General features: G+C 36.9%; 3 protein-coding genes across 3 annotated transcripts in view; all 3 read right to left on the bottom strand.

Moving 5' to 3' along the window:
- LOC146405189 (olfactory receptor 1165-like) overlaps positions 1-15,730 on the bottom strand; it is a 458,625-nt gene that overhangs the window by 64,920 nt on the left and 377,975 nt on the right. The window lies entirely within an intron of this gene.
- LOC146405195 (olfactory receptor 4P4-like) lies at positions 253-1,182 on the bottom strand. Its single transcript, XM_085015188.1, has one exon. It carries the CDS (start codon positions 1,180-1,182, stop codon positions 253-255), a length of 930 nt encoding a protein of 309 aa, XP_084871314.1.
- Positions 12,954-14,003, bottom strand: LOC146405196 (olfactory receptor 4P4-like). Its single transcript, XM_085015190.1, has one exon. It carries the CDS (start codon positions 13,887-13,889, stop codon positions 12,954-12,956), a length of 936 nt encoding a protein of 311 aa, XP_084871316.1. The 5' UTR covers positions 13,890-14,003.

Here is a 15,730-nt window from a genome sequence, read left to right on the forward strand (position 1 = left end):
TTCCCTTGAGGCTCAGCAAAGTTAAGGATCAGACATTGTGTCTCAGGTTACTACTGTGATGAGGGGTCATCTCTGGCCAAAAAAGGGAAAAAAAAAATTGCTCAACCAGGAGAGATCCTTAAGTTTCTGAGATCCAACCTGTGGCTGGCTTTTGTAATTACTGTATAATCTTTACATATTATTCCATATTTTTTCTACAGCTCATAATATTTCTAGCCCTAAAGGGAAATTCTGAAATGTTTTTCATGCAAGTTACTTCCCTTCCAAAAGCAATGGTTCATACCACACTTTCCTCACAGCATTCTTCATTTCCATGTTTCTCAGTGTGTAGATCAGAGGGTTGAACATGGGAGCAAAGATGGTGTAGAAAAGAGCAAACACTTTGTCTTCTGGAAACGTTTCAGCTGGTCTAATGTAAATGAAGAGGATAGGCACAAAGAACAGAACCACAACTGTGATGTGAGAACTGCAAGTAGAAAAAGCTTTGCTACGACTTCTTGCAGGGTAACCCCTGATGGTATGCAATATCAAAAAATAAGACACCATCAAAATCACAAAAGTCACCAAGGCAATCAGACCTGAATTAACTATTACCAGGAGACCAATTCTGTATGTATTGGTGCAAGCCAATTTCAACAAAGGGTACACGTCACAGAAATAGTGATCAATTTTGTTGGGTCCACAAAACGGTAAGAAGATGGTGAGAAGAAACTGACTGGCAGAGTGTATAAATCCTCCAGTACAACAGGCTATGATGACTGTGTTACACCTGTGTCTGCTCATGATGCTCGTATAATGCAGGGGCTTGCAGATGGCCACGTAGCGGTCATAGGCCATCCCTGTGAGGATGAAGATCTCGATGCCTCCAAGGAAGTGAAGGATAAAAAGCTGTGTCATGCAGTTATTATAGGAAATGGTCTTCCTTTCTGCCAGTAGGTCAGTCATTAGTTTGGGCATCACTGTGGATGTGTAGCAAAGGTCGGAGAGTGAGAGGTAATAGAGGAAGAAATACATGGGCTGGTTAATGAGTGAACTGCATGTAATAGAAATCATTATGAGCAAATTTCCCATCCAAATAGCAATGTAGCAGAAGAAAAATAAGACAAAGCAGAGGATTTCAATGTTCTTATTTTGTGATAGTCCCAAGAGAATAAACACAGTGACATTATTCCTCTTCTCCATGGTCCAGTGCAGTAAAAATATGTAACAGTCCCCTGAAAAGACATGATACATAGTTGATGTCTGAAATGTTCATGGAAAAAACTGGTGCAAACACCAGTATTATGAAGCTATGTTTAATGGGCATGATCCCAGTGTTTCACAAAATGAAAATGTGATACGTAAAAGATGTTTTGTTTCTGATTAGTCTCATGGTGACTTGCACAGGACAGTTTTTCAAGACACACTACTAAAAATAAATGCTTTAATAAATGTATTAAAATTGCTGAAAAATAAATATTAGTTACCAACTATTTGCCATTTATAAAGGAATATACAACTAAGTCCTTGAAAAGAACATTGCTATATCTCTACAAACTCAAATTTGTTAAGGGTACAAATGTAAGTCATACAAATTTGTTCTTTAAAAATATAGAAGTAGGAGTTTCTGTCGTGGCACAGCGGAAATGAATCTGACTAGGAACCACGAAGTTGCAGGTTCGACCCCTGGTCTCAATCAGTAGGTTAAGGATCCTGCGTTGCTATGAGCTGTGGTGTAGGTAACAGACGTGGCTCAGATCCCACGTTACTGTGGCTGTGGTGTAGGATCCGATTTGACCCCTAGCCTGGGAACCTCCATATGCTGTGGGTGTGGCCCTAAAAAGCATAAAAAAAAAAGAAGTAAATGTTAAGCTTAACAATGGTCACTAAGTGAATTATATTCTGACTCAAAATACTTTAGAATGTGGTAGAATATAAAGTTAAAGATGTATTTATAAAATTATACATATATATTTAAAAAGTGGAAGATAAAAACTCTACCTGAAGCCCATGCAATTGGTTTGAATTTTTTTTTTTTTTTGTCTTTTGTCTTTTTTTTAAGGGCCACACCCGCAGCATGGAGGTTCCCAGACTAGGGGTCTAATCAGAGCTGTTGCCGCTGGCCTACAGCACTGCCACAGCAATGCCAGATCTGTGCCACATCTTCAACCTACACCACAGCTCATGGCAATGCCAGATCCTTAACCCACTGAGCGAGGCCAGGAATTGAACCTGAAACCTCATGGTTTCTAGTCTGATTTCTTTCCACTGTGCCACAGTGGGAACTCCAGTTTGAATAATTTTTGATTGCTTATTCGTCTTTTCCTTAGAGATTTAGGATAGTAAAATTCTGACAGTTTATAATTTCTGGCACATCAATAAAAATCATATACTGGAGTTCCCGCCATGGTGCGGTGGGTTAAGGATAAGGCATTGACTCTGTAGCAGTGCCTGTTTGATCCCTGGCCTAGACACAGTGCGTTAAGCATCCCGGTGTTGCTGCATCTACAGTGTACGTTGATCCCTGGTCCGGGGAACTTCCGTATGCCACCAGTACAGCAGTAAAGGAAGTAAATAAATAAAAATAAAAATCAATAAAAATAAAAAATAAAAACCATATAAGTCAACCATAGAATACAATAGTTAAAACTAAAAAAAGTGAAGCTGAAGGCAGTTTTACCTTCAGAACTTTGTCCTTGAGACAAAGAAACATATTTTACAATTTTTTTTCCTCAGTGGTTTGAATTGGAGTATGATTTCTGTTTGATATTTGTCCAATTTATGACCTTTGCCAAAATTCATATAATATCTTAACAGTATAATTCAGAGAAAAATTTATGGGGGGTTTGTGAAAAAGGTTTATGTGAAGACAGACAATTGGTATCTAGCTCCATTATTAAATTACACCACAATCAGTTTGGGTGCTCATCATTTTATTTCTCTGAATTTAGGTTAGCTCATTTGTGAAATAGTGAAACCTACCTAGACTATGCCACAAAATGGTCATGATGCGCAAACAAATCAGTAACTGGTCATTGCATTATTAACCATAGAAGAATTAATCGATGACTTTATTATTTTAATGTTTGAGTAATTAAATTGGTGAAGCTATCAATAATAAAGTTTGCTAAATATGACTCACATACAGAAAGTGAGGTTTTAAAATTATAAGATTATTTTGACCTGGAAGAAAATTTTGAGAACTTTTAGCCAAACCATCTATTTCTAAATGGAAGGGATTAATTAAATGTTTCTAGAAAATATATAGGTGAATAAGCAGTTATATTCATCAATAAGACTTAATTTGAAAATATAGACAATGCAGTTGGGGTTAACCATAGCTTAGTTTGCGGCTCAGTGCTAATGAAAAAGTAACATATAACAAGTAACCACATGGTCCAATTATCCTTAAAATGAATTCTGAACTCTAAATGCATCATAAGTACTTAAAATCTTTTAAAAATAATTGGTTATATATCTTCCACCCTAATCTTGTAGCTATATTTTCTAATCAATTAATTTAAAAATTATCCACTCATCATTCTCTTTTACAGACTAAGTTAGATGTGTCACCTTCAGAATTAAAGCTTCATTTACAATAGAGCTTTAAAACAATTTATTGCTACAGTGCAATTTTAAGACTTAAGATAAGCTTATAGGGTAGCCATTGAAAAGGAAGTTTTCATGCCTCCAAATACATGTAAATATTTCCTTACCTATATAAATAAATGAAGACTACATTCAAAAATAATATTTAAAATACTAGTTTGGTCAACTTAAAGTAATCATTTGTTCATTTGAATAGACAAACAAAACTATTTTTTTAATCATGAGCATGGAAATAAACAACCACCTGAATTTTTTTCCCTTCCCCAAATTGAACAAGGAAATTTTGCTTTGTACATAAAGAAATCAAGCCTCTGAAGATACAAGGTTTTTGCAATACTGAGCAAAGCCAACTGTTCTGTGTCTATTTGATAAAATATTCATTTTCCTTCCAAACTTCTAATTGAAAATTTTGCTAAATATGCATTTGAATTTCCAATTTTCTCCATTCTCAATGCCATAGATAATGCTTCATTTCCCTTCTTGGCAATATTCTCTTTTCATTAACTTCCCCATACACTTATAGTTATAAAGTACTACTCATATTTCTGGCTTCTCAATTTTAGAGTGGGAGAAGATTTTTGGTTTCTATTCTTTTTTTTCTTTTTTTCTTTTTTTTTTTTTTTTTTTTTTTTTGGCTTTTTGCTATTTCTTTGGGCCGCTCCCGCGGCATATGGAGGTTCCCAGGCCAGGGGTCGAATCGGAGCTGTAGCTGCCAGCCTACGCCAGAGCCACAGCAACGCGGGATCCAAGCCGCATCTGCAACCTACACCACAGCTCACGGCAACGTCAGATCGTTAACCCACTGAGCAAGGGCAGGGATCGAACCCGCAACCTCATGGTTCCTAATTGGATTCGTTAACCACTGCGCCACGACGGGAACTCCTGGTTTCTATTCTTGACTCAGTCATCAATTTCAAGTGTGAACTCTTAACTACATTTCAACACTTATCTAAAATGTAGAGAAATAGTTTTTCCCCTAAATAAATTGAGTAGTTATGAGATTCAAATTTTAACATAAATGGGATTTTGGAAAAAAGTAAAACACTATGCAAATGAAAACAGTTTAAGTTCAGTTTGCATGTGCATTCCAAAGTGATAATATCTTATAAAGGTAAAAACTGAGGGTTTTCTGATAAGGTATATGCAGAATGCCTAGGTAGTTTTTTGGTTTTGTTTTTTGTCGTTGTTGGTTTTGTTTGTTTGTTTTTAGAAAATCAGAGCTTGAAATCAAAGTTTTCTCGGTCTAGAGTCTGAGTTCACATACAAAAGGATGTAGAACCAAAGCAGCAGAATCAATTTAATGTTAAAATCCCACTTTTCCCCCAGTTACCTAATTATTTCGTGTAACCCCAGACAACCTCCAAAGTTACTGTCCTTGAACATTTCAGCCATTTTAATTTTATATGTTGATTAGAAAAATGAGATAATACATTAAGATAGATTCTCTGTCTATAAAAATACAGGTTATACTCAAAAACCCCACAAACTCAGTCTTTCCCCCTCTTACACATGTAGCCCATTTATCAAAGGAAAGTTATGCAAACATCCATGAATAAAACGGACTGAATGTCTTCATGCTCTCAGACATGAGCCACAACCAGTGCCTCTGAAAGAACAGGGCTAGAAAAAAAGAGATTGTTATTCTCTAGTGGGGCTCTTTATTCATTTTAGGAGCTTGTATTCACTCATTCTAGGATCCCCATCATTAAAATGATGAATCTAGTTTTGATGATTTATTTTTTATTTTATTATTATTTTTTTCGTGTCTTTTGTCCTTTTAGGGCCACACCAGTGGCATATGGAGGTTCTCAGGCTAGGGGTCTAATTGGAGCTGTTGCTGCCGGCCTATGCCAGAGCCACAGGAGCACCAGATCCAAGCTGCGTTTGCAACCTACACTGCAGCTCACTGGAACGCCGGATCCTTAACCCACTGAGAAAAGCCAGGGATCGAACCCACAACCTCGTGGTTCCTATTTGGATTTGTTTCCTCTGCGCCACTACGGGAACTCCTAGTCTTGATGATTTAAAGGTATGTTTCAGTTCAGATTATGCCAAACGCTTGTCTCTCCGCTATTGTTAAAAGTAGTCTGGGAAAACATTAAACCTGATGAAGTGAAATTGGGTGAGTTTATATTCCGACTTTGCTAAAAATGAGCACATGACTGAAATGTGTTAGTTAACTACTCCAACAGCAGATCTAAAAATTCTTATATTCGCTTATAATTTGAGTCCTCTCATGTGCCTAACCATCTTCTAAATGGGTAAATATAACCTTTTTAATACTCTCAATAACTAATAAATAAAAATAGGTAGTAAATCTGTGTTACAAAAGGGAAAATTGAATTTAGGAAAAGTTAATAATTAGCCCAAGGCCATAGATCTAATAAGTGGTAGAGTCAAAATCTAAAACAACATATATCTCACTTGGCAATGTGCTAAGTAAAATATTACACATTTACCACAGCTCCTAATACATAGTGCACACTTAATAAATATATGATACTCTCAGTACTTGAAACAGAGGGTTTCACTGATCTCAACATTTCAATTTTTAAATTTTGCCAAAATAAATTCTATACATCCTTAATTTCCATGACCCTAAAACTCTCAAAGACAGAAAGACCATCTTCCATTTTGCTTTGAGGTATTAAGAAGTGTCTGTTGGGGCATGATAATGTGAGAAAAAAGAATGTATATATGTATGTGTAATTGGGTCGCCATGCTGTACAGTAGAAAAAAATGTATTAGGGAAATAAATTGAAAAAAATAAAAAATTTACAAAAAGAAGGGTCTGTTTAATTTAATTTTGAATTCTAGCCACTTCTCTATGATATGTGTGGTATTTGGTATGTGCTGTTTTTGCTTAGATTATCGTATTGCCAAAAGATAAGTACATTGCTTTTATTTCTATCCTCCAACTCTGTGGTGAGAATTAAGTAAATAAAATACATGAGTCACCCAATACAAGGTAGAGGCTTAATAAATATTTCCAATTATTTGATCTTTGTTGTATACCTGGTCGAATACAGGGTACCACTTATCTAACCATGAGGCAGTAAATATTTGTTGAGTGATTAAAAGAGATCACTTCAATGTTTTAAAATAGTATATAAATAAATCATCCTTGAAATCATCACCTCACTGTTACAATTATTACAGGTAACAAGGGCAGGCAGCAAAATAAACAGAGATCAAGTAAACAGAGACTCAGGTTTTGAGATACTTCATTTGATGTTTTAGTGACCGGCCTATGGTCTCAGGCTAGCCTAATTCTTGAGCCAACTTTTTTTATTTTTTTGGTCAGGACTAGGAACAGGGATCATGATAGTGGTTACTGCAGGAATCTTATTTGTCTTCGAGGTCTGGTTTTTCTCACTTTCTTGGTAACCTGTAAATCCCTTATTTTCTCAATCAATGCTTTGCCAACTTTCTACCAAAAGTTATAATATTTTCTTTTTATTTGAAACTTACTATTCAGCAAAGCATCATCTCCCTGTGGCTATCTGACCTGCCTTTTAGAATATCTTATCACTCACAATGGGCAGCCCCTTGAGTTTATTACTGCCCTAATCTCAAAGCACACTTGTCTCCAAAATTCAGAGAAGATGCTTAGAGTAAACTTTATCTGGCAGTCAATCTGTTATCCACACAGTAAAGGGAAAATATATTCAGCTATCCCACGTTTAGGCAGGATAATGGAAAGGAGGAGAAATAATTCACCATATTCTTCAATTGCTGTCAATCCATTCATATTCCTTCCTTTCAGAATTGCTATTTTTTTCCTCATTGAAATTCTGGTCATTCACCTACTGTTCAGAGTATTTCATTTCCACATCTTGAATTTACATTTCCGTCAGAATAATTCATTAGCAATTCACAGGGGAAAAAAATAAAAACACTTGTCATTTGAGAGACACTGACACCTGTCACTCAATCAACTGTTCGCACAAACAATGAGAGGTCACATGCTCAGAGCAACAGTTTGAAAAAAGTGGAAACATGCTAATAGCCACACAGATCAAATCACAATCTATATTTTCATCCCTAACATTATTCCTAGAGAGATTCAGGCTCACATAATTAAATAACTAAATATATTATTTACATCCTAAAACTGCATATATTTTATTCTAGAACACTGACTATTCCTTGCACGTTGTTTGGATTTATGTTTCGATGTCATAAGCTCACCAGGTGGGTTCCCTTTTGCTCCAAGTTATCAGATTCACTGAAGGTAAGATTGATTCTGGACTATAAATAGCATGTGAGCCACTGTTAACACTGGCATGTGATTTAGGAATCTCAGTCATTAGACATTCCTCCTGGGCCACAGTGACTGAACTCCCCTGCACTCAAAGAGTTTTTTGATATTAACAAATGTGTGGGATTTTGCTCTGAGGACCTTGTCCTTTCCGTAGTCCCTATAACATGACTGAGGAATAAAGGACAGCTCTGGACCTTATAATGGTCTTCATCTCTCCTCAGAACATGTCTTTATTGTATTCTCAGAGAATTAGAATGGGTTTTAGTTGATTTCCAAGTGTTAGTTTCCTGAAAAATTACAACCTAATGAATTTGGTATGGTTTTGTATGGATTTAGAAAATTGCCAAAAAATAATTTTCAGAAGATGTTGGTTAAATGTTTTAATGTTTCCCAAGACCTACATCATGTCCAAACACCGTTTGTTCTTGCTTTTCTTTTCTCACAGGTGTGTCCAAGGATTAAGCTGCCTTCCGATGTGTTGTGTGAGCAGAATGAATAATAGCAAATGCATACTGAAGATTTATTGTATGTTGTATACTCAGGGTTCTCTTTTCATCTTCACAAGGACCTAATGAGATGAGCACTAAGTGTCCTTATTTTACCTACGAGAAAACTCAGTAATAGATAAGATGTATGCTTTGCCTACGGTGGCCAGGTATTGATCCACAAACTGGCCTGCGAATATGGAGGGCAAGGAAAGACCGAAGAAAGAGGCAGACCACTCCAGATTGGCAGATGGTACTTTTAATAAGACTTACACAGGAGGCTTGTCTTGGATGGCTGCAAGACCAGCACATCTCTGCACTGCCTGCCAGAAATTCAAAGTTCATATAGAGGCCTTAACTGGGTTCCGTCACATATTCAGTGCGGATGGTCTCAACAATACCTAACTCTTTAGGTTGCATCCTTGAAATGTCTCCATCTATGGAACAGTGGGCGGGAGCACATCCCAAAAATGGGGTGGAGGGGACTCTAATTGGTCCAGCTTACGGTTCAACCAGAGGGCATGTCCCCTCGATGATCTCTTCCAACACCAGGCAAGCAGGACATGATCAATAAAAGTCAAGAGAAGAGCTAATTTTAGGGGAAGGGAAGCAGTGAGGATTGGATAGGAGATAGGAGTGACTTTGGAGATGAAAATAGTGCTCTTTTTCTTGATTCAGGTGGAGATGGGGTTATTTCCATCACAGTTTTCTGTCTCTGTGTCCAACTCTGCCTCTCCCTCTGTCTCTCTTATTGCAAGTCTTTTATGTGTTACATTTCATAATTAATATATGAAAAATATGTAAGCTGACCTTAAAACTATATCCAAGGCACTGAAGCTACCCAAGATAGAGTGTGAAGTTTGATTTGCCTTTAAAGAATTAACTTGAAAGCAAATCTAGGTATTTCACCTTCATCCAGTCTATTTCTTTCTTTCTTTCTTTTTTTTTTTTTTTGTCTTTTTGACATTTCTTGGGCTGCTCCCGTGGCATATGGAGGTTCCCAGGCTACAGGTCGAATTGAAACTGTAGCCACCAGCCTATGCCAGAGCCACAGCAACGCGGGATCCGAGCAGCGTCTGCAACCTACACCACAGCTCATGGCAATGCCAGATCATTAACCCACTGAGCAAGTCCAGGGATCGAACGTGCAACCTCATAGTTCTTAGTTGGATTCGTTAACCACTGCGCCACGACGGGAACTCCGATCCAGTCTATTTCTTATACTTTTAAGGAAACCTTTTTTTTTTTCTTTTAAGGAAACTTTTTTTTAACTTCGTAGAGGAAAAATTAATGAATATCATTGTATGTATTTAAATTGTATGATATGATGATTTTATGTACATACGCACTGTGGAATTATTAGCAAATTAAGGCATGAATACATCCATCACGTCACACAGTCAACCACTTTTTGTGTATGTGTGGTGAGAAAGCTTAAAATCTACTCTCAGCAACTTACGAGTATATAAAACCATAAAACATTACTAATTATCCATGCTATATATTAGATCCTCACAATTTATTATTTTTATAATTGAAAATGTGTACCCCTATTGAAACCTGTTTTAAGTTGTTATGATCCAGATGAAAACTATTGCATTTGGAATGGATAAGTAATGAGATCCTGCTGTATGGCACAGGGAACTATACCTAATCACTTGCTATGGACCATGATGAAGGAAAATGTGAAAAAAAGAATGTATATAAATTTATAACTGGGTCATTTTGTCATACAGCAGAAATTGGCAGAACATTGTAAATCAACTTTAATAAAAATTTTTTAAAAGATGTTATGATCTTTTCTTTGAGATGCCTCCTTTGGTCAAGGTCATATTTTCATATTTATTCCTACTATTAATTCATAAGAACTTCTGCAGTTTTCCTTTTAAACTTCCCTTTCTCTACTTTGATTTTTTTTTGCCACATATACAGCATATGGAAGTTCCTGGGCCAGGGATTGAACCCTCAGCACCGCAGGAACCAGAGCCACAGTAGTTACAACATCAAATCCTTAATCACCTGAGCCACCAGGGAACTCCTCCCCTTCTATGTTCTGCAGACATCCTCAAGGCTTTACTCTGCCTCTCCTACCCCAGTGATCTTTCTAGCCTTACTTCCTCACCTAGGAAAAACATTTACTCCCATGGATTCTCTATGCTTCAAGGTGAAAATAGCCAAGTATATGTTGTTCCATGGCTTTTTTAAAAAATATCAATTAAAAACATATATAGGATATTATCCACTTAACTAAATGTAAACACTATTAGTATACCTAATACGTATACACATGGACAAAACACAATTGATTCACACTGTATACATATTTTCTATTGTTTTTTCAGTCGCTGGCCTATGCCACAGCTGCAGCAATGCCAGACTAAAGCCCATGGCAACACCAGATCCTAAACCCACTGAGCGAGGCCGGGGATCAGTCCCGTGGACTCATAGAAACTAGGCAGATTCATTTCTGCTGAGACACAATGGGAATGCCTAGATGTTTGTATTTTGACTAGAGTCATGTTGTAAAGAAATGGTAGACTGGTATTCCAATCAACTTTAAAGACTCCTGGTTTAATTCTCATCCCCTCCCCACTGCTATTAGATGTGGCCTTTGCGGTTGAAGATGAAATACATTATTTATATCCTGAATCCCTCTTAAGTGCTTTACATTGACTCATTGCTTACGTTGCCATGAAATTAATTTCAGTAAAGTTTTAAAAATTTTGATCAAAAATAACATGAGGGTAGTATATGTCATGAAGCCAAACAAGTGTGAGGGTGTCATTTTCTTTCCTGCATAAATGGAAAACAATAGGATTAGAAATAATGTATATCATTCTCAACCTTTTCTCTAAAAACCTATAGACACTGCAAAATTGGGGTTTAATATTTGGTGTTAGAGGAGAGGTCTTAATACAATATTCATTGTGCAATTTGTAATTTATGTAATTCTTCACAAATTAAATTTGTTACACATTCCCTCTCATGTCAGTTTCACCATCTTCATTTTGCATTACTATTGAAATTGTTTGATGTTCTCTTGCATTTGAGGTTTTCAAATAATTTTCATGTTTTTCAAATAACTCCTTGGTTAATATTCTACTGTTATCTACTTGCTTATGATTGTCCCTTTTCATTGAGATACTCTTTATCTACATCTTGGTAATATAATTTTTTTCATTTTTTTCTGGTTCCCTTCAGAATCTCAGAAATCTTCTCTTCACAAATAATGTATTTTATTTATGTACAACGTTAGTATGTTTTTTTTTTTTTTCTCTTTTGGCTGCATCCACAGCATACGGAAGTTCCCAGGCCAGCTACAACCTGAGCTGCGGCAACACCGGATCCTTAACCTACTGTGTTGAGCCAGGGATCAAACCCATGCCTCAGCAGCAACCCAAGCCAGTGCATAGACATCACCAGATCCTTAACCTACTGAACCACAGTGGGAAATTCTGTTAGTATGTTTTTAACATGGTAAATTGTTGTGATTTTGTTACTGCCATTTTTCTCTTAAGAGGAAAGAAAAATGTAAACAAAAAGAATTATGTTAAGTGAAAACTTTATACATTTAAAAAAATTTACTGTCCACTTAGATGGAAACTGAATTAATTTCTTGTATATACGTATAAGGACAAGGTGATTGTGCAGTTTCATCCCCAGTGAAGTCTTATGGTCACTCAATTTAGCTCTACTGGCAAGGGATTAGATCTATTAATTTTCTCCTCTTATCTTTCCACACTCTGAGTATATGCAGTATGATAAATAAACTCTACAACAGAACTATAAATTGTCATCAGTCAGTTTGTTCCAGCCTTTGATACTTTAAGGGAGATGGAAAGGGCTTGTTACAGTTCCTAAGGGACAGGTATAACCATCATTTTCTCTTTATCTGTACACATTAAACCAAATGATCTCTGCTGACTTTTTTTTTTCCCTTTTATTTTTAGGGCTGCATATGGAGGTTCCCAGGCTAGGAGTCAAATTGGCCAGCCTACATCATAGCAACAGAAATGCAGGATCCAAGCTGAATCTGTAACCTACACCACAGCGCACAGCAACGCTGGATCCTTAACCCACTGAGCAAGGCCAGGGATCGAACCCACAACCTCATGGTTCTTAGATTCGTTTTTACTGTGCCATGACAGGATTCCTCCATGGATTTTTAACTGCATAATTTATTTCAAACTATCGTCATATAGGATTGAATATCCTAACAGGAAATAAAGGTCAAGATAAAATATATATTAATTTTATTTTCAGAAAAGTACTTTTAATCTATTGTATTTTTACAAATTCCAAAAAGTTGTCTAATTCCATGTAAAAATTTCATATGCAAATGACTATTAAAATTCAGTCAGCCTCAGAATTACCCACTCTGTATGACATAACGACTATTTTTTTCAGATTAATATATCTTTAATTCACATTTGTCCCTGCCCAATCTCAGTGTCACTAATGAAAATTTTGCTTTATTAATAGTTCTTCAGCTTATTACCTTTGATACTTATAATATGAACATTTTAAGTTCAGTGATCTCAGAGCTACTAGAGCTCTCTGATTCCAAGTCTCCTTTTAGTTCCACATAAAACTTTTGGCATATTGAGTAGGACAAATCAATTATGATTTCCTTCTGAAAACATCTTTGGACACCAAACCTTTCTCATGGCCTTTTTCATCTCTGTATTTCTCAGAGTATAGATTAAAGGATTGAACATAGGAGCTATGATGGTATAAAAGAGGGAAAATATTTTATCCTCAGGGAAAGTGGTAGGGGGTCTGAGGTAGGCAAAGATTGAAGGTCCAAAAAATAAAACCACCACAGTGATGTGAGACCCACAGGTAGAGAGGGCCTTGCGCCTTCCTTCAGCTGAGTGATGTCTTAAGGTAAACAATATGATGCCATAAGACCCACACAAGAGAACAAAGGTTACTAAGGCAACCATCCCTGAATTGGCAACCACAAGGACACCAGTAATGTGGGTATCCCCACAGGCCACTTTCAGCAAAGGGAACACATCACAATAATAGTGATCAATTTCACGGGGGCCACAGAAGGGCAAACGGATGACCATTGAGAACTGAGAAAAGGAATGGACAGCCCCCCCAGCCCAGGCGGCCAAGACCAGAAGATTGCATCTTGTCCTATTCATGATAACCATGTAGTGGAGAGGCTTGCAGATGGCAATGCAGCGGTCAAAGGCCATGACTGAAAGGATGAAAACTTCAATGATGCCAAAAAAGTGCACGGTAAAGACCTGCAACAAGCAATTACCGTAAGAGATGGTTTTCCTTCCCAGGATCAGGTCACCTATCAGTTTGGGTGTCACACAGGAGGTATAGCAGATGTCCATGGAGGATAAGTGGCTGAGGAAATAGTACATTGGTTGGTGAAAAAGGACACTGCATTGAATGGAGACAAGGATCAGAAGGTTTCCCACCAAGATGGCAACGTAACACAATAAGAACAATATAAAGCAAAATATCTGTATCTTCCGGTCAGAGGAGAGTCCCAAAAAAATAAATTCTGAGATGTTCCTCTGACTTCCCATATATTGTATGTTATGCACAAATAATTATCTGAAAAAAGAATAGATGTGGATGAAAACATTATAGTTACAATATGATCGCCATCATATAAAACTACTAATAAACCACAAAAACTCATTAAACAAGTTATAGAAGCTGGTTCATAAATCAATGATGTTATTATTTTTCTCCTTAGGAATTTTTCCTTATGATTCCTTAGGAATCATAGTTAATTTCTCTAGTTTTTATTTTTTTTCAAATAATCTGTTATTGATAATAAAAATCCATTTATTAAGTTTTAAAAATGTAATTGTTTTGGAGTTCCCGTTGTGGCTCAATGGTTAACGAATTCAACTAGGAACCATGAGGTTGCAGGTTCGATCCCTAGCCTCACTCAGTGGGTTAAGGATCTGGCATTGCCATGAGCTGTGGTGTAGGTCTCAGACTAATCTAGACTTTTTAGTTTAAAAGACTAAAATTAGACTTTTTATTAATGACTGACATTTTAAAAATCAGAAAAAGTATGTATCTCTAGTATTTAAATTTAGTATAAAAGAATGTTTCAAGGTAAACTCTATGATCTTTAAAATTAATGGTGAAAATAAATGAAAAACACTAGTTGTAATGAGCAAGTGTACTGAGTTTGGTACAACTTATGTGCTCTGCTGGAATAAATTATGGATACCAAAAACGAATAAAAATGATGTCACACAATGTAACAGTAGGGTAAAATTTGTGGTCAGAGAGTACTCAGCTGCTATATTTTGCAAGTATTTGCAAATATTATTTTTTCTTTTGGTCTTTTTTAAGGGCCGTACCTGGGGCATATGGAAGTTCCCAGCGGGCTAAGTGTCAAATCAAAGCTGCAGCTGCCAGCTTAAGCCACAGCCGCAGCAACACCAAACCCAAGCTGCCTCTGTGGCATACACCACAGCTTGAAGCAACACCGAATCCTCTGACCCACTGAGCAATGCCAGGGATCAAACCCACATCATCATGGATACTAGTTGGATACTTAACCCACTGAGCCACAATGGGAACTGTAAGGTACAACTTACATGAAGGGTATGATCCGGGTAGGACTTACATGAAGGGTATGAAAGAATGTACTAACGAGAGTACATGCTTCCTAGTTGTATTCTGGTCATTCGTGAGGAGTTAGGTGGTATCCCCATGGTTCTCTACCTTACTCATAGATCAGATGTGCAGCCATGTCTGGGCCCCACAGACACAGATTGTTAATAACACGTTGCTTGTGGTATGGCAATTTGTATAGATGAACACTTTCAGTATTTTCTCAATACCGTAGCCGTATTGCTAGTGATATTTAATAATCTCTTAAGCTGGTAAACAGACAGGACTTTAAAGCACATTGTATAATACAATGTGAGAGTAAATCCTCCAATCCCTTTAACTATTCAGGGCCCCACCTACAGCATACGGAAGTTCCCAAGTTAGGGGCTGAATTGGAGCTGCAGCTGCCACCTACACCACAGCCGTAGCAAAGGTAGATCTGAGCCACATCTGCAGACTACACTGCAGCTTGCAGCAACTCCAGATCCTCAACCCACTGAGTGAGGCTAGGGATCAGACCCGCATCCACATGGATACTAGTTAGGTTCTTAATTCTCTGAGCCACAACAAGAATTGCAGAGTAATTCCGTTTCCAATTTTAGCTCCATGCTTTTGGCTTTTTAAGAAGGGAAAGGATTAATCATATTGTGTCACTATATCCATTAAGGCATACTACTTCCATAACATTTAATGTTTTTCTTATATTTTTAAAGATATTGTCACAATTGCAGTTGCAAATGACTCATTTATGAAAATACTACGTTGCCTTGCTTTAAATGAATGCATGCGC

This window comes from Sus scrofa, chromosome 2 (genome assembly GCF_054392235.1).
Source record: "Sus scrofa isolate SSC_HxYL_T2T_F1_AM1 chromosome 2, Sscrofa_HxYL_maternal_Yorkshire_Landrace_v2.0, whole genome shotgun sequence".
NCBI lineage: Eukaryota > Metazoa > Chordata > Mammalia > Artiodactyla > Suidae > Sus > Sus scrofa.